Source organism: Hemicordylus capensis, chromosome 6 (assembly GCF_027244095.1).
Source record: "Hemicordylus capensis ecotype Gifberg chromosome 6, rHemCap1.1.pri, whole genome shotgun sequence".
Taxonomy (NCBI): Eukaryota; Metazoa; Chordata; class Lepidosauria; order Squamata; family Cordylidae; genus Hemicordylus; species Hemicordylus capensis.
In genome coordinates this window covers 168,284,665-168,303,494 of record NC_069662.1, presented here as the reverse complement: position 1 = coordinate 168,303,494, position 18,830 = coordinate 168,284,665, and the positions used below count along the sequence as shown (strand labels likewise).

Sequence of the window (18,830 nt, the reverse complement as noted above, 5' to 3'; positions counted from 1 at the left end):
GCATCTACAGAAAATATCCTTTCCAAGGCCTTCATTGCTACCAAGTGCTAGTCTGCGACGTATTTCTTGACCGCTGGATCCTCATCCTTTACTGTTGATGGTCGGTCCTAAAAGGCAGAAGCTATCCACCACTTCAATGTCTCAATGCCTCAGTTCTGAGGCTGGTTGCTGTACCACCCCTCTATTGTTTAAATATATTTTGTTTTGTGGAATGCTGTCCCTGGAAAGTCACCTGGTGCCTTCCTTAGTGTCATTTGGAGGCCAGGCAAAGACCTTTAAAATTTTTTTCTTGCTTTCTAAATGTGCATTTTAATCCCTGACGCGACTGCTGCTTTTGTAACTGCTGTGTTTATATTTTATCGCCTATAGTCTATGTTTTGTTATTGTTTTTATCAGACTGTAGGCTGCTAAGGTATAATATATATTTTGAAGGGCAGGGTATAAATACATATGATCAATCGATCAATCAGTAATATGAATGTTGTGATGTCTGCATGCAGCTTTGGTAGGGGGGAAATAACCGTAGGGTAAAAAAAAAACACTAAACTGAAATAAACTCTAAGTAAACAAAAACTTGAAGAAGCACAGAAAACCCAAGTGATGCTGAGCGCTATATAAGGCTGCTGCCAACTCTTGACTATTCCTGGAGATTTACACACCCACCCACCCATATTGTTTCCAATGTTTTACACAAGATCAAACCATTAACACCCCCCCCCCCGTTGCTTTATAGGGTTGCCAACTCTGACTGCAGCGCGTACGAGCCAGCCGGCCCTTTGGCGCGACTTCTCCAACAAGGCGCCCCTAACTTGCCACACGTGACGGGCTCTCGGGCGCTGTAACGTGTGAACCGGAGCTTGCGAGGCTTCTTTCTTCTGCTGCGGTTCCTGCGAGCGTGTTACGTATGCATGCGGGTGGGGAGGGAGGTGGGGACTGCCGCGCGGCCCGTGGCCTGCAGGGGGCGCGCCTCCCCGGCCAGGCCCCCAGGTTTTTTCCCCCCTTCTGATTATTTTTTTGCCAAATCGCTACAATTGCGCCTTGTATGTTTCCTTCTTCCAATGTAACCAGCCGCGGCGGCAGCAGCAGCAGCAGCAGCGCGTCCGCCCCGCCGGGCCTGCCCGCCTCCCTCCTCCTGTGCTGCCGCTTGCGCGCCCCGGGACGCCCCTTGCCCTGCCCTGGAGCCCGGATCGCCCCCCTTTCCCACGCACGGACCCCCCAGCGAAGGGCCATGGCTGAATGGGCCCCTGCCCAGGTGAGAGGGGGCTGCCAAGCAGGAGGGCAATGGGGCGGCAGCATGGCTGAGGATTGGGGCCGGGAGGAAGAGCTGCAGAGGTCTCGATGGCGGCGGCGGCGGGGGGGGGGGGGGCTGCTAGCCCAGATCGCGGGGCGGGGGGAGGAAGTTGATGGCGAGTCCCGAGCTCGGAGGCGGGTAGCGAGAGGTTGGACCCCTAGCTGTGGGGCGGGGGGCAAGGAGTAGGCCTCTTCGGCGATGGGGTCCCCCTCCCTCCCCGAAGCGTGTGTTCTTAGTTTTGCGGCGCGGGGGGGGAGTCAAACGTGGGTCTGGCTGTTTGCCCTCCGGGGGGGGGCAGTGGAAAGAGGTCGCGGTTCTGCTGGGGAGCAGCGGGGCTGGCCGCACGGGGTCCTGCTGGGGGGGGGCGCCGATCCCTTTGCTGCTGCTTGGCGGGGTGGGCTACCTCCACCTTCGAAGAATGCTCTGGAAGCGGGCGGGGGCAGGCCGAGGGCGGGGGGGGGGGCGCCGCGACGTGCCGGGAATCTGGCCCGGAGGAGCCCCACGCGAGGTGTGGCTGGGCAGCTGCGCCCTCCTCCGCCCCCCGAAGCGGGCCAGCTCAGCCCCGAGCGCCGCTGCCGGCCTTTCCCTCCTTTTTCTGGGGCTGCCATGCCGGGCCCGGCCCGCTGAGGACCCCGCTCAGCTCCTCCTCGGGAGGGCATGTTTGGGGAGGAGGAGGAGGAGGAGAGTCAGCATTTTTGAGGAGTGAACACACACAGTGGCACGCACGCACACGTGCTGGTCCGCACACTGACCCGCCTGCGCCGATGGCGGAGCAACTTTCTGGACCTGGCCGAGGTGTGATGAGGCTCCCCCGGCAGCACCCCCCACCCCCCTGGCCAGGCTTTGGCTTTGGGGTGGGAGGGGGGGCAGCTGGAGGCGCTCTCCCCCCCCCGCCCCTTCCTGCAGACACACCACACACACGCGCCAGGCCTTCCAGACATGCGAGTCGCGGGACTCTCCGCTCCCGGGATGCACAGCCGAGTGGCCTCTGTAGCCCAGTGCGCCGCACGTGATTCACGTGAAGCGGGGAGCCAGCCTCTTGTTTTGCAGTGGAGCCGGACTCGGGAGTGGATGGTGGAAACAGGGTCTCCCAGGAGGATGCAACAGGAGGGCCTTGAGTTCCCCAGGGCTCCCGGCGCTTCTACACTCTTGAGCTGGAATGGCAGCCAGTTCTGGAGGAGAGTCCCGCTGCCCTTGGGCAGAAGTGGCCTGGCTCAACCCAAGGCAGTGCTCTGTGGCTCTTTGGGCATGCAGGGCGAGCAGGAAGGAGAGGACCCTCCTTTTACAGGTAGACGGAGCAGCACCTGGGCGCTTTCCAGATGACCTGCAGCAAAATGCTTTGGCTTGGCAGGACCATTTTGAAAACATAAATAGCTTGCACCGCCCTCCTACAACAGGAAAATACAGTTGTTTTTTTGCGATGCACATGCCCTGTTGTAGGACTAAAACACAAAGATCACATCCGCAAGAAGGCATCGGAAATGTGGATGGCCCCTTGCTGACAGCACAGCAGATGCCGAAACACAGGCAGTACGGAAGCACACTTAGTGGACAGTAATGACACTGCTGTGGTGTGTAATCTGGAAAGTGTCCTGGTTCCCTGCACCGTCTACTAGGCTGATGGGTACAGCCATGGGAATGGACCGTTTGCTAACTGAGATGAGTTTGATCTGTCTGTTCTGGATGGGGGTCACGCTTCCCCGGAAGGAACAGGTAGGCAGTCTGGGGGTGCTTCTGGACACAAACCTCTCCCTGGTGTCTCCGGTTGAGGCGGTGGCCAGAAGTGCGTTCTATCAGCTTCGGCTGATATGCCAGCTGTGCCCATTTCTTGAGATAAACAACCTCAGGACAGTGGTACACCTGCTGGTAACCTCTAGTCTGGATTACTGCAATGTGCTCTATGTGGGGCTGCTCTTGTATGTAGTCCGGAAACTACAGTGGGTCCAGAATGCGGCAGCCAGGTTGGTCTCTGGGTCATCTCGGAGAGATCATGTATCAAAAGAGCTACACTGGCTGCTGATAAGTTTCTGGGCAAAATACAAGGTGTTGGTTATAACCTATAAAGCCCTAAACGGCTTGGGCCCTGGGTATTTAAGAGAAGGTCTTCTTCGTCATGAACCCCACCTCCCATTGAGATCATCAGGAGAGGTCTGTCTGCAGTTGCCACCGGCTTGTCTGGTGGCCACTCGGGGACAGGACTTCTTCACTGCTGCCCTGAAGCTTTGGAATGCACTCCCTGCTGAAATAAGAGCCTCCCCATCTCTGACAACTTTTAAAAAGTCTGTAAAGATGCATCTATTCACCCAGGCTTTTAAATAAATAGTGTTTTAATAGTTTTAACATTGTTTTTAAAATACTTTAAAACTTTAAATTGTTGTAATGTGCCAATCTTTTCTTTTATCGTTTATTTTGTTTTAACTAATGTTTTAATCTTTCTGTTGTAAACCGCCCAGAGGCATGAGTTTGGACAGTATAAATTTTTTTTTAAAAAGAAGAAGAAGAATTGAAAGCAAATCTTAGTTCCTGCCAGTGATGTTATTCTAGGGTGAAGGTTTCCTGAGATGCTTTCTGATTTTTTGGCTGTAAAACTGCGTAGTGATTTTTTAAGCTGATCACCTGCCTTTTGCATTTTATTTCTGTTTAAATAAATTTTCATTTTAGCAAAATCTCAGTATAGGTGACTCATTGCAATACTGAAGGTCATGTGAGATAATGTAGCAATTGGATCAATCAAGGCTGCCAAGTAATAGTAATATTTTACGTTTTACAACGTAATTACAAAACCTAGAATACTCTTCAGCAACAAACAGGGATGCCTTTAATGTACAGCCACACCAGTTAATATTGGCCCCCTTGTAACCAATTAAAGCTCGAGTTGATTAATCTACTGATTTAAACCAGTTGAGGCTGCATTCCTAAACACATTCCAAGCCAGCCCAGTATTAATGAATTGCAGCTTCACTTGCTTAAATGACAAAGGCAAACTTTAGTCAGTGTTGATAATGTTTACGTTCTCATGATATACGCAAACACAGTGACAGGGAGGGAAGAAAGATGGTTGCCAGCTGGCACTGGGCTCAAGAAGTGCATGCAACTTCTTGATAGCATTTGGCCCACTGGGTAACAATTAAACGACGGGACAGAGGTGCTTAAGAAGCTATCTTCGTCTCTCACTGACTGATAGCAAGTCTCCAGAGTTTCAGGCAGGATACTTTCTTAGTCCTACCTGGAGATGCTGCCAGGGATTGAAACTGGGACCTTCTGCGTGCAAAGCAGATGCTCTTCCACTGAGAAACATAGGAAGCTGCCATATACTGAGTCAGACCATTGGTCTATCTAGCTCAGTATTGTCTTCACAGACTGGCAGCGGCTTCTCCAAGGCTGCAGGCAGGAGTCTCTCTCAGCCCTCTCTTGGAGATGCTGCCAGGGAGGGAACTTGGAACCTTCTGCTCTTCCCAGAGTGGCTTCATCCCCTGAGGGGAATATCTTACAGTGCTCACACATGTAATTCCCCATTCATATGCAACCAGGGCGGACCCTGCTTAGCTAAGGGGACAAGTCAGGCTTGCTACCACAAGGCTATGACCCACATCAGGTCCTTGGTGGGAGAGGACACTATTCTTCATGGTAAAGCCCAAGGGCCAGTGGTGGGCAGCCCCCTTCAATCCTAAGTGGGGCTGCCCGACTAATTTTTTTGAGGGGGGGGGCTGTGAGGAGCTTCCACCAAAGCGAAGTCCTCTGCTCAGTCCCCCTGGCACCATGTGGAGACAACCATCCACACCTTGTAGTGCTGCCCTTTGCCCAGTGCCAGGGGGTTCCTCTAAGGCAGGGGTGCACAACTCAAATGTCAGAACCAACCATGACTTGGTATGCAGGGGCCGAGGTCAATTTTCAGCACATTAACAATTACACTAAAAATAATTATTAAAAATATTAATGAAAGCAGTTGTTAGTTACTTGTCGATCCCCCCCCACCAAAAAAACCCCAAGGGAACCACAGTTTATTTATTTCATGTATCTCCTGCACCTCCTTCCGAGGAGCCCAGAGCAGTGTACATGGTTATGTTTATCCTCACAAGAACCCGTTAGGCTGAGAGATACATGACTAGCCCAGAGTCACTCAGTGAGTTTCATGGCTGAAGGGGGATTTGAACTCAGGTCTCCCTGCTCCTAGTCCCAAACTCTAGCCACTACACCACCCTGGCTCCCCAGTGCATCCCAGTTTTTGACCAAAGATATTGGGCAGAAAATAGGCCCTGTCTCTGCTGAGTCAGGGGACCAGCGTGGTGTAGTGGTTAGAGTGCTGGACTAGGACCAGGGAGACCCGAGTTCAAATCCCCCTTCAGCCATGAGACTAGCTGGGTGACTCTGGGCCAGTCACTTCTCTCTCAGCCTAACCTCCTTCACACTCAAGTATGTAGTACACTGCTCTGGGCTCCTTGGAGGAAGAGCGGGATATAAATATAATAATAATAATAATAATAATAATAATACTTGGCAGCCCCAAACAAATGCCAAGTCCTCTCCTCTCCCTAAATTGCTGTCACTTTCAAGCTGAAATCCTAGGCATGCTTACTTGGGAGTAAGCCTCATTCACTGTGGGACGTATTTCCAAGGAAGCATGTATAGGATGCTTGCAATGTAAGGCGGTTCCCAGCTGTCATGTTGCTGCGGGATAATCCTACCTGGGGGGGCCATTTAAAAAGTCCCCGTGGGCCAGATCTGGCCCTTGGGCCTTATGTGGGGCAGGCCTGCCTTAAGGGAAACGGAACCCTCTTGAGCCCCTGCTGTACCCTCTTATTATTATTTTACATTTTATATCCTGCTCTTCCTCCAAGGAGCCCAGAGCGGTACACTACATACTTAGGTGTCTCCTCACAACAACCCTGTGAAGTAGGTTAGGCTGAGAGAGAAGTGACTGGCCCAGAGTCACCCAGCAAGTCTCATGAGGCTGAATGGGGATCTGAACTCGGGTCAGGGGAATGATCTTTTCAAAACAAGGAGGAGGAACAAGGAAACAAGGAACAAAGGAGGAATGCTCTATTCCCCATTTGAAAGCTGAAGAGATATTTGGATGGGTTGGGAAATCAGTCCCAGTCTCCAAGGCCCAAGTCCATTCACCCCCATGGTCTACGGAACCACACCCACCTGCTGTTCTCTTTCCTTCAGCTTGCTGTGTTGTTCCTTTATAATTATCCCCCTTCTTGTTACCTTACACCTAAAATGTGAGTTTGTTTGGACAAGGGAAGATTTTCTGCATACCTCTCTCCCCGCATCTTGTAATCACACCATCCTGGCTGCTGTAACCGAGTCTGCTACAGGACTTTCGTCTGAACAGAAGGACAGGGTTGGGCATACAAGGGTTAATTTTTAGAAAGAAGTGCTAGGGCTTAGGTTTGCTGGAAGCCACAGCTTCTGGCCTCCAACCCTCCCTAAAAAAAGATCCAACTCTGCAAACAAAACACCCCAAATCCCCAACTATACTGTTTTTGCAGACTCTGCATTATGCAGCTGCATAGTGGGATGCAGCTGCAAGATATTATAATTCCATTATTCAAGATTTCAAATCAATTGGTGGGGAAAAGGATTAACGAGGTGACTTGGAGGAAAGACCACCCATGAGGTCTAGAAACTTGAACCTAAAAAGTGATGGGACAAGTACTTCTTATGCATGCTGCAAGTAAGGCAGTCCTCTCTTAGGGCCGCCATTTGTTCTACATAATCCATTTGGTATGTTTTGGCACTATGATATTATTTTATTCTCGGCAACTGAACCTTGGGCAGCCTTGTCAGGATCAGAACGACAGGACATCATAAATACGGTCAGGCTCGGGTTCATTTCATTCCAGGAAATGTCCACAACAGTACTATGGGAATGCTGGTTTTCCCAAAGAAGTCATCAGCAATAGAAAGTCACATTGCATAGGTGACCTATACATATAGTTGATTATTACTTGTTATTTGTAGAGTACCATTGATGTGTATGTCTATAGCATACACAAATAAAAAAAGGTTTAATTGTGGATGGGGAGGAAACAGTACATGTGAAAGCAATGTGGGTGTCTTGGTGAACCACAAATTGAGTATGAGCCAGCAATGTGATGCAGCTGCTAAAAAAGCCAATGTGATACTGGGTTGCAATAAAGTCCAGTTCACAAGAACTAATCAATCTGCATTAATCATTTTAATGGGATTGTGGCACATAAATATTTATAATAAATAATGATAAATACCCATAATGCCTTCAACAAGATAGAGCAGACACTAGTGGGGAGGTAGGCTAGAAAGGTTCCTGTTTGGTCTGGACAATCCTGTTGTGACTGGGGATGATTGGAGTTGTAGTCCAACATCTGGTGACCCAAGTTTTAAGGGATGTCTCTCATGGGCCACCCACATTTAAAAGTTGTCAGGATGGACAGACTGTTTGCCCTCTCTTCCTCCTCCTCCTCCTCCTCCTCCTCCTCATGGAGGAAGGCTTCCCTTCTTTGACCATGCTATGAAGGGGCAGAAAGAACTTCCTAATTATAAGTTCTGTTTAATTATGAGTTATCTTGCCTGTAAAGATGAAGGGCTCTGGTTTTCATACCCAGTCTTAAGCCATTGGTTTGTCCAAGACGAGACACTCCCCTGGTCGGCCTCCATTTCCGTGGAGTCTTGGCCCACTTTCCACCATCCGGTTCTCTCTTGAGGGTACTCCTCTGTTTCTCTGACCCTTCCTTTCCCCTGCCCAGATCCAGGAATGGAATGTGGAAGCGCAGCACCTGATGCCTCTCCAGCCTCCCCTCGTCCCCGAGTTAAGCCACATGAGGGAAGCTCAGCTGCACACGGCAGAAGCCTCCCTCTGGAGCGTCGTGGCCACGGTACAGGCCATGGAGAGGAAGATCGACTTGTTGGCCACTCGACTGTTGAGCCTGGAAGGCCGATCTGGGACGGCAGAGAAGAAACTGCTGGACTGTGAGAAGACAGCCATGGAGTTTGGGAACCAGCTGGAGAGCAAGTGGGCCGTGCTGGGGACCCTGATCCAAGAGTATGGCCTGCTCCAGAGGAGGCTGGAGAACATGGAGAACCTGCTGAAGAATCGGAACTTCTGGGTCTTAAGACTCCCGCCGGGTGCCAAGGGAGAAATCCCCAAGGTAAAAGGGGAAGTGGTCGCTGGGGTGTGGACGGAGCAGGAGGTCTAGGGAAGGCACTGCCCTCTTGGCCAGTTGGTGGATTGTGCCAAGTCGGAGCCATCTTCCGAGGCATCCTGGCATCTCCTCAAGTTCTGTGGCGACTTGGAGTCAGGCCTTCTCAGTAGCCACCCTGAGATTATGGGAGATTATGGAACCCATTCCCCATGGGAATAAGAGGTCTAACATCCCCGGAGGATCTCAAGAGAGCTCCAAAGCAAGGGCAGGCAAACCTGACCCTCCTGCTGTTGTTGAACTACAACTTCCATCATCCCCGGCCACCATCAGTTGGGGCTGTGGATGATGGGAGTTGGAGTTCAACAACAGCTGGAGGGTCAGGTTTGCCCACCTCTGCTGTAAAGGCTTTTTTAAAAACAGTATTTAAGTGGTTTCGATGCATTTTATGCTAGTGTTTTAAATGCTGCTTTTTAAAAATCATGAACCGCCCCGAGCTGTTTTTGAATGGGTGGTATATAAACGAAATAAATAAAGTAATAATAATAAATTTTAAATGGTCAGTATGTGCTGGGTCTGGGCTGAGGGCTCATGGCAAAGTCTCATAATAAAAACTCTCTGCAGATAGAAAACCAGCATAGCAGGCGAAGGGCTGCGGTTGAACCTTTCTCCCTGAGCTTCTAGTTGACTGTTTGCAGGGTGTTTTGTTTGTTTTCATTTATTTTTGTTCATTTGTTAATTTATTTACTTACATTTATATTCCAAGGAGCTCAGAGCAGTGTACATGATTATATTTATCCTCACCACAACCCTGTGAGGTGGGTTAGACTGAGATTGACATGACCGTTCCAGAGTCATCCAGTGAGTTTTTCATGGCCGAATGGGGGTTTGAACTTGGGTCTGCTTGATCCTTGCCCCACACTCTAACTGCTGCCCTACACTTGCTCTCTTTACATGAGGAAGCATTGAGCAGTGGTACCCCCTGCCTGTGGTCCAAAGTGGTATAGTCCATTCTGTCACCTAATACTCCTGCATGTGTAGACCAAGCCAAGTGTGTGTTTGGGGAGGGGGAGCAGGTTATGGGACGGAATTACAAGCATAAAGGGTCTCAGGGAAGACGGGATGGAGTCAATTCAGAGAACTGGGACGCGGAAGGCACCAAAATCACAAAGACCCACACACCTTGGCCAAGGTGCTTCTGCCGAGGCTCATTCATATTTGGGCCTGCCTTTTGGTGTGGCTGGCCGTCTTCCCCGGTGACGTGTGGACACCTGCCCAACCCTTGCCACGGGACTGCCTCCCCCGAGCTCCACACTACAGTTCCAAACGCTCCATCTTAGTGTATCTCTTGCTATCCCTATGCACCAGTGTGCATATTTCTTGTACTGCATTTTCACAGGATGATTGAGTGGTGGTGTCATTTCAGCTTGGGTTTTTATTTGTTTCAGTGATGCTAAATATGGACAGAGGGATTTGCTTCAATAATACTAAATGCACACACTGCACAAAGAGTTTGGCAGAGGGTGGGCGGGTGAGGGCAGTGCTCCCTCTAACAGGGATTCCCAGATGTTGCAACATCTGGGAATCCCTGTTAGAGGGGACGGGGGTGGGGGCGCTTCGGAAAATGTATGTATGAGTGTCAGAAGATGGCGCCTCCTTCACCATAACCCTGAGGGTCAAGTGCTCAATTAGTGAAAGAGGCCATCCGTCTGCCATCAGAGGGCCATAACCACCAATATGTCTGAGCGCCTTTCTTTTTTCCAGATGCCGGTGACTTTTGTTGACATTGCTGTGTATTTCTCTGCTGAAGAATGGAAAAACTTAGCTGAGTGGCAGAAGGACCTGTACCATAACCTTGTGAAGGAGAACTACGAGTCTTTGCTCTCCTTAGGTATAACGGATTATGGGCAAACACCCCGGCTAAACCTTGGAATTTCTTGGAAATAACCTGATTTCTCTCCCCCGCCCCAGATGGGAGACAATTGAATGATTTCAAGAGCAGTTCAGGGAAATTATCCTCTCTGCTAGCCTTCTACCCCACTCTGGAACAACTCACTTGCCTTGTCCTTCACTTCCCAGTCCCCAGGGCAAGTGAGGGCAGCAATAAGCTAGATTCCTTCCTTCCCACCATCGAGAAGGCGTGGCAGCTTCTGGGTCTCACAGTCTTTCCATAGAACTTCACAGCCCTGGGGCTGGTGGGGAGGGTGAGATGCTAGTGGACTTCTCCAAACAAAGAAGAACGTTGGCACCAGAAAAGCCTCACTTCTCCTTTGTTGTGAGCCTTTCCGAGATTCCAGCTCTCTGGAGGACTGAAGTTGTGCAGCTTTGTGCTTTAGAGTCTTCATGTTATCTCTGCAACCCGTATGACGGGGGGGGGGCGGTCCTCAAACCTGGGTTGCCAGATGTTGTCAGTCGACAACTCCCACCACCCTCGGCCGCTTCAGCCACCTCCCCCGGCTAACTGAGCAAAGAGGCCCCTTTTTGAAGTGGTGATTCTCTTTATCGAGCAGGGGGAGAGCAACTGGCCCTGTCCATCCCCAGCACAGCATCCCTCTAGTGGCTGTTGCTGGTGCCTATTTTTATGTTTCTTTTTTAGATTGTGAGCCCTTTGGGGACAGGAAGCCATTTGTTTGTTTGTTTGTTTTCATTCATTCATTCATTCATTCATTCATTCATGTTTATTTATATTTCTATACTGCCCCAAACTTGTGTCTCTGTGCGGTTTACAATTAAAATTTATCAATGTAAACCGCTTTGGGAAAGTGATATATAAATATTAGTTGTATTTGTATTTTGATGGAGTCCACTTGCAAGTCCAGCAGCATCCAGGGATCCAAGTTTGAGAACCTCTGGCTTATAACAATCCTTCAAGGGAAACCAGTATCCGTTCTTTGCCCCTAAAGACGGGGTATAAAGTTGCATCCTTTTGCAAGGTGATATGGAACATTCCACCATGGATGCTAGGTCTGGACAGTAATTTTAATTTTCGCTGGAGTTGTGTAAGGATGTTTCCAGAGAGAGCTTGTGGAAAGCAGGTCTGCATGCTGTGTTGCTCCTTCTCACCAGCATACGAGCAGGCCTGTCTTTAGTTCTTGGGGCATTTTCACAAGCGGTCCCATGAATATTGCTCAAGATCAAGAAATGGGGACAGGGACATCTACATTGCAGTCCCTCACAGGTGTTGCTGTCGCAAAGAGCAGGGCACTGAGATGAGTCCTAAGCCTGTCCTGCATAGCTGGTGGGCCGCCAAGACAGTGGACTTGTGGTCTATGCAGAGTGGCTGGCAAGACATTTCACTACTCTGCTTTTATAGTCACAGGCAGACTGGTTTCTTTATTCCGCTGGCAGGCTGCGCTTAGTTTGGTGGTTCAGAAGTTGTGCGGGGCTGAGTTAAGTTCTGCCAACGGAACGGAGACAAAGCTACTTGCATCCAAAGTAGGATCCAATTGGCCGCCATCTTGAAACCATTACTAGATCAAACTTGGGAGCGGGGGAGAGAGAGAAACAGGCAGTCTTTCTGCATCAGCCTTTAATTTCTCCTTGTGTCTTCCCCAGGAGCAGATGTTAATGTTTCAAAGCCAGAGGCACATCCCAGGATTGAACGGGGGGCAGAACCATGCATACCGGACCAACAGAGCTCCAAGGGGCGAGAGATTTCCACAGATCCTTGCACAGGTAGGAAAACAAGGTGTGAGGGTGAGGGTCCGGTCGAAGCCAAATGCCCCAGTGACCTGTAGTCATTTGAAAGTCCCTTTTGTTTTGTTTTGTTTTTGCAGGAGCTTTTTTTCATCATGTGTGCTGTTGCAGGGTTGAACCACTTTGTTCATTACTGGGGCAAGAAGTGGTGGTCCTTTGGAAGCCTGTTGGGAGCCAGGACTTATGATGACCTGCATGAGTCAGGGGCAAATCACTGAACACAATTTGCATATCGCGTAGACTAGCAGGATGAGCCCAGGTGACACAGTTCTAAATCTGTGATTGCATCACTAAACTCCTGTGCTGGGTCATTCAGGACAAGGCACAGAAGTCATTTTTGTTTGTTTGCTTGTTATATTGTTAGGATTTTATACCATCTTTCATTAAAACAATCTCAAGGTGGTTTACAAAACATTTAAAACAATATAAAACTACTAAACAGTTACACAATAAAAAATATTAAATTGGAATATAAAAATGCAACATACACAGAGAGCCATAAAATCAGAGCAGCAGCAACAAAAACAACACTCCTATAAAAGCCTGGGTAAAAAGCCAAGATTTCACTTGCTTTCTAAAAACGGTGATGGAGACTGAGGAGCAGATGCCCACCGGGAGAGCCTTCCAGAGTCTGGGGGCCACCACTGAGAAGGCCCTGTCCCGCATGCACGACAGCTGAGGCTTCTTCATTATCTGCATGCGGAACAGAGCGCCCTCCAATTGGGCGGAAAGAAACCCTTGGAAGCAGGCAGTCCTTCAGATATCCAGGGCCCAAACAGTTAAGGGCTTGAAAGGTCAAAACCAGCGCCTTGAATTGGACCCAGAAACAAATTGGCAGCCAATGTCACTCTTTCAGAATGGAATATGATCCTAGTGGGCAGCTCCAGATAAAATCGTAGTTGCCACATTTTGCACTAGCTGCAGTTTCTGAATATTCTTCAAGGGCAGCCCCACGTAGAGTACCTTACAGTAATCCAGCCGTTACGTGACTAAGGTGTTTGTTAACGGTGGCCAGATCTGCCTTCTTGAGAAAGGGAGGCGGCTGGCACACTAGCCAAAGCCGTGCAGAGGCACTCCTGGCCACCGCCTCCACCTGAGCATCCAAAAGCAGAGCCTGGTCCAGCAATACCCCCAAGCTGCATACTTGCTCTTTCAAGGGGAGAGCAACCCCATCCAGAACCGGTCAAATCCCCTCATCCCAATTGGCTCTGCTACTGACCAACAGCAGCTCCATCTTGCCTGGATTCAATCTCAGGTTATTAGCCCACATCCAACCCATCACGGCCTCCAGCCCCCGACTCAGGACATCTGCTGCTTCCCTCGGATCAGGGGATAAGGAGAGATAGAGCTGAGTGTCATCTGCATATTGCTGACAACTCAGTTCCAGTCCCCAGATGACCTCCCCCAGCAGTTTTATGTAGATGTTAAACATTATGGGGGACAAAACTGAACCCTGCGGGACCCCACAGGCCAATGAACAAGGAGCTGAGCAGTACTCCCCCAGCACCACCTTCTGGACTCTCCCCCCGAGAAAGGACCGAAGCCACTCCAAAGCAGTACCTCCAGTCCCTATACCCAAGAGGCAGTCCAGAAAGACACAGTCAATGGTACTGATGCTGAGGGGTGGGTAGGTAGGAACATAGGAAGCTGCCATATACTGAGTCAGACAGTTGGTCCATCTAGCTCAGTACTGTCTACACAGACTGGCAGCGGCGTCTCCAAGGTTGCAGGCAGGAATCTTTCTCAGCTTTGTCTTGGAGAAGCTGCCAGGAAGGGAACTTGGAACCTCAGATCCTCTTCCCAGAGCAGCCCCTAAGGGGAATATCTTACAGTGCTCACACATGTGGTTGCTCATTCATATGCAAATCCAGCAGAACCAAGAGGGACATATTCCACCTGTCAAGCTTCCAGCGTAGATCATCCACTAGAGCGACCAAAGCAGTTTAAGTCCCATATCTAGGATGGTAGCCAGATTTAGAGGGGTCTAGATAATTTGTATCACCCAGGACACCTGCAGCCATGACACCACCATACGCTCGATCGCCTTGCCCAAAAAGGGAAGGTTAGAAACAGGTCTATAGTCGCCTTGGTTGAAGGGATCAAGGGAGGGCTTTAAAAAATAATGGTCTTACCATTGCCTCCTGGAGGCGTGGTGGTATCTTGTCCTCCCTTAATGTAGCATTGATTATCATCTACCTGTACCCTCCCTGGCAGATATTATTAGCCATGAAAGGCGAGGGTCAGGAATGCACAATGTTGCCCGCACACTGCCCAGGATCTTGTCCACATCCTCAGGCCGCACTAACTGAAAGGAATCCTACACAGTAGGATCAGACAGTACCTGCAGCACGTCTGCCGAGACAGTCAAAACCCTGGAGTCCACATCAGCATGGATGCAAGCGAATTGATCTGCAAAGAGATACGCAAACTGGTCACAACGGGCTGTAGGTGGTTCCTCACCTGGGGGGATGTGTGGAGCAATGCCTTTGCTACACAGAGCAGCTCTGCTGGTCTGCACTGAGCAGATGCAATGGAGATGGAGAAAAAACATTTCTTCGCCGTCCTCACTGCCATGGAGTATTCCCTAAAATGGGCTCCAGCCCCTTGGTTGGATTCATTCCAACTCTCCCTCCAGTGTCATTCCAGCCGTCATCTGAATTGTTTCATTGCCTTCAGCTCCAAGGAAAACCAAGGAGCAGAATGGGCTCCCAAGCCAGAGACGGCATTTAGGAACAACCATGTCAATAGCCCGGCCTGTCTCCATGTTCCAGAGATTCACCATGGCCTCGACAGAGTCACCAGCTCTGGATACTGGAAACTCTCCAAGGAGCAGTCAAACTAAACCCCAGCAGACAGTGATCTGTCCATGACAAGGGAGTTAACTCATACTCCCTGACCTCCAGATCATTTATTCCCTGGTCAGCAAAAACCAGATCCAGAGTATGTCCTACCATGTGGGTAGGGCTCAATACCAATTGAGATAGGCCCATCGCGGCCATGAAATCCTGAGCCGCTCCTACAAGGGGGGGCCTCAGTGTGGACGTTGAAGTCCCCAAAGCTTGGGGAACCCAAAGCCATCTCCACGATCACCCCTGCCAGCTCAGGTAGGGAGACTCAGGTAAGTGCAGCAGGGTGGTTGGTACACCAACAGAACCCCCAGTTTATCCTGGAGGATCACCCTCAAGGACAAGCACTTGGCATTCTGAGATTGCCTAACCGGGCAACTGGAAAGGGGAAAGGTCTCACGATAGATGACTGCAATGCCCCCTCCCCGACTCTCAAGGTGGGGCTGCTGCAGGATCAGAAAACCTGGAGGACACCCAGGTCATCCAACCACGTCTCCATCCCACATACCAGGTCAGCATGCTCAACCACAATCAGTAGATGAGAGATATGTCTTGGGATGTTTTGACCGGCATTCAACAGCAGCACCATAATCCTAGAGGGAGTGTTTCCAGAGCTCCCTGGGGCTGCGGGGTTGGGGGAAGAGCTGGAAAAAGGACTTTCCAGGAGCGTTTCCCCCTGCAACAGCCTACCCAACTCCCAGTGCCATCTCTCCCTCTGCCTCTACCTGTGAAATCACCACCCTCAGACCATCCCCCTTCTGCCTTCCCAGACACATCTCCCCAGCTCCAACACCCCCAGCTCCTCTGTTTCAGTAGCACCAGGCCCACAACCTGCTCAGTCATGCACAAGAGCAGCAGCTATAGGGCAACCCACCCACACCCAGAAATGCTCACACCAATACTGCCCCCCCAATAATAACTGTATGTAAACACACATAAAATACCACTCCCTAGAGTATTTCTATCTATCTATCTCATATTTTTAAACAACCCAAAACTGACGTTTCTGGGTGGTTTACAACAAGTAAACAAACAAACAAGTTTATCTTTATCAAACAAGTAACTTTATCACTTGTTTTAACTACTGTTTTAAGTTTTCTGTTGTCATTTGTTTTAACTCATGTTTTGAGTTAAAACAAATGACAACAGAAAACTTAAAACAGTAGTTAAAACAAGTGATAAAGTAAAAGTTAAAACATTTCAACAATTTAAATTTTAAAACGTTTTAAAATGATGTTAAAACACTATTAAATAAAAGCCTGGGTGAATAGATGCATCTTTACAGAATTTTTAAAAGTTGTCAGAGATGAGGAGGCTCCTATTTCAGCAGGGAGTGTGTTCCAAAGCTTTGGGGCAGCAGCGGAGAAGGCCTGTCCCCGAGTGGCCACCAGACAAGCTGGTGGCAACTGCAGACAGACCTCTCCTGATGATCTCAATGGGCGGTGGGGTTCATGACGAAGAAGACCTTCTCTTAAAAACCCAGGGCCCAAGCCGTTTAGGGCTTTATAGATTATAACCAACACCTTGTATTTTGCTCAGAAACTTATTGGCAGCCAATGTAGATCTTTCAATATGGGAGTAATATGGTGTCTCCGAGATGACCCAGAGACCAACCTGGCTGCCGCATTCTGGAGCAACTGTAGTTTCCGGACTATATACAAGGGCAGCCCCACATAGAGCGCATTGCAGTAATCCAGTCTGGAGGTGTCCAGCAGATGTATCACTGTCCTGAGGTTGTTTATCTCAAGAAATGGACGCAGCTGGCAAAATCACGTCTGGCCACCGCCTCAACCTGGGACACCAGGGAGAGGCTTGGAGCTGAAGAGACCGGGGGGGGGGGAGATTTTAAAGTAAGGCCTTCTCCGACATGGGGCTGCTCTCACCAGTTCCCATCCAGCCCCCATGTGATTTATGATTAACTCATTCAGGGGTTTTCAGACTCCATATGTTGTTGGACTACAACTCCCAGTGGCCAAAGGCCATTGCAGCTGGGGATAATGAGAGTTGTAGTCCAACAACATCTGAGGGCCCAAGTCTTAGAACCCCTGAATAATTTATGGCATCCATTTGCACAAAATCTGATGGCGAGCACTCCTGTAGATGGTTTTAAAAGTGGGTTAGACGGGGCATGGATAAAAGATCTGTTAGCAGATATTAGCTGTGGTCGTTTAATAGAACCTCCATGGTCAGAGGAAGTCAACCTCTGAATACCAGGTGGTGAAAGCAAATGGGGGAAGTTACCTTCCTGTCCTGTTTTTTTTTTTTTAAGACTTACGAGATCATTGCTTTAAGACTTATGAGATCACTGTGTCTGTGTGTCCCCCTTTAATAACCTTTGCTTTACAGTCCAGTACAAATAGAATACAAAGGACATGGTAGGGCGTTCTTAGGGACCCTGGTGGGTATTTTTTGCCATTCCACCATATTGGTTCAAGATGGCAATCACACAGAAAATTACAGAGGGGTATTGCCCATACTGTTATAGACAGTGTCCCTTTGTAATGGTTGTGTGGACAGAAATTCATAGCCCATGGGAGGAGGTTCTAAGGGTCACCATGTTGAAAGAAGTGGGATGTAGTCACCATTCATTCTACTTAGACCCACCTGTTATACTTCCATGTTGCCTGTTACTACGTTAGCCTCAAGGCAGTTGACATTTAAAACAATATAAAAGCAAGAAGTTTGATTTAAAAACTAAATCTGCCTTAATTGGAGTAGGTGGACTTTGGGCCTGATCCAGCAAGGCAGTCCAGTCCTTAGAGTCTTCTATCCGAATTTGAGAAATGGGGGCCTTTAACAACAAAGCAGGGACTAGAAACTTGAAGGTGACCGGAAATGTGACAGTGAACAAGTAGGGGGCTTTATTTACTTTATTTATTTATTCATCAAACTTATGTACCACCCAAACCTTTGTCTCTTGGCGGTTAACATAAAACAATTACAACATACATAAAAGTTAGAACAAATCAACACTGAGTGATTTAGTGGAGGCCCCTACTCCTCTAGTGATGTGGTCATAGCAGGAGAAGAAAAATCCCAACCTCACAGCTCTGATGCAGCTGGAGAAAACAGTCCGTGCTCTTTTATATCTTGCAGGTATGGCAGGGTAGGAAAATGTCCAGCCCATTCGGCGTGCAGGCCTGCACTATACATATAAACCAGCTCCAGTCCTATTGCATGGTTATGGTCCCCAGCCAAGGAGCCTTGGAATGGCTGTTCTGAGGAGGGCTTAAGCAGCAACCCAGAAACATTGGCTGAGCTTGGTAGCCAGGCCAGAGGTTGAGGACACCAGGACTCTGTCCCTCCCCAGGCTCCTGAGCTTGTGCTGCTGCTCTGCGTGAGATTAGGGACTTCTACACGATCCCCACCGGACATCTGGGGAGGTTCGTCTTCAGTTACCACCAACTCGTTTGGTGGCTACACAGAGACGGGCCTTCTCGGTCGCTGCCCTGAGATTGTGGAATGCGTTCCCTGCTGAGATAGGATCCTCCCTATCGCTGGCAATTTTAAAAAAAACACCTGAAAACCCATCTTTTCGCCCAAGCTTTCTCAACTTTTTTAAATTGTCTGTTTTAATTTTATGGTTGATTTTAAACTGTTGATTTGTTTTAATTTTTATATGTGTTTCAATTGTTTTATGTTAACTGCCCAGAGACGAAGGTTTGGGTGGTATAGAAGTTTGATGAATGAATGAATGAATGAATGAATAAACTAAACACTTCTGGTGGCGACTCAGAGGCGGGCCTTCTCTGTAGCCGCTCCTGGGCTGTGGAATGCACTCCCGGCAGAAATCTGCAATCTGAGTTCATTATTGGCCTTCAGGAGAGCCCTTGAAACCAATCTCTTTGGCCTGGCCTTCCAGGGTTTTTAAAT

The 18,830-nt window shown here is 49.2% G+C and overlaps 2 protein-coding genes across 7 annotated transcripts in view; one reads left to right on the top strand and one right to left on the bottom strand.

Annotated features, from left to right (window-relative positions):
• The window catches only part of LOC128329976 (zinc finger protein 398-like), a 38,928-nt gene extending 24,403 nt beyond the window's left edge, over positions 1-14,525 (bottom strand). The window contains exon 1 of one of the 4 annotated variants that reach the window (XM_053262022.1): positions 14,453-14,525. Coding sequence is in view for 3 of the 4 variants with exons in the window: in XM_053262023.1 (XP_053117998.1) it covers positions 14,244-14,303 (60 nt within the window). In the remaining variant the exon portion in view is untranslated. Of the gene's footprint in view, positions 1-14,243; positions 14,410-14,452 lie in introns of those variants that run through there. The other 3 variants (XM_053262023.1, XM_053262018.1, XM_053262024.1) reach the window with 3 other exon arrangements.
• The window catches only part of LOC128329975 (zinc finger protein 282-like), a 32,733-nt gene continuing 14,815 nt past the window's right edge, over positions 913-18,830 (top strand). For 2 of the 3 annotated variants that reach the window (XM_053262016.1, XM_053262015.1), the window contains exons 1-4: positions 913-1,252; positions 8,023-8,424; positions 10,180-10,306; positions 11,971-12,090. In XM_053262016.1, the coding sequence (XP_053117991.1) occupies positions 1,043-1,252; positions 8,023-8,424; positions 10,180-10,306; positions 11,971-12,090 (859 nt within the window). In that variant the 5' untranslated portion in view covers positions 913-1,042. Of the gene's footprint in view, positions 1,253-2,064; positions 2,087-8,022; positions 8,425-10,179; positions 10,307-11,970; positions 12,091-18,830 lie in introns of those variants that run through there. The other variant, XM_053262017.1, reaches the window with a different exon arrangement.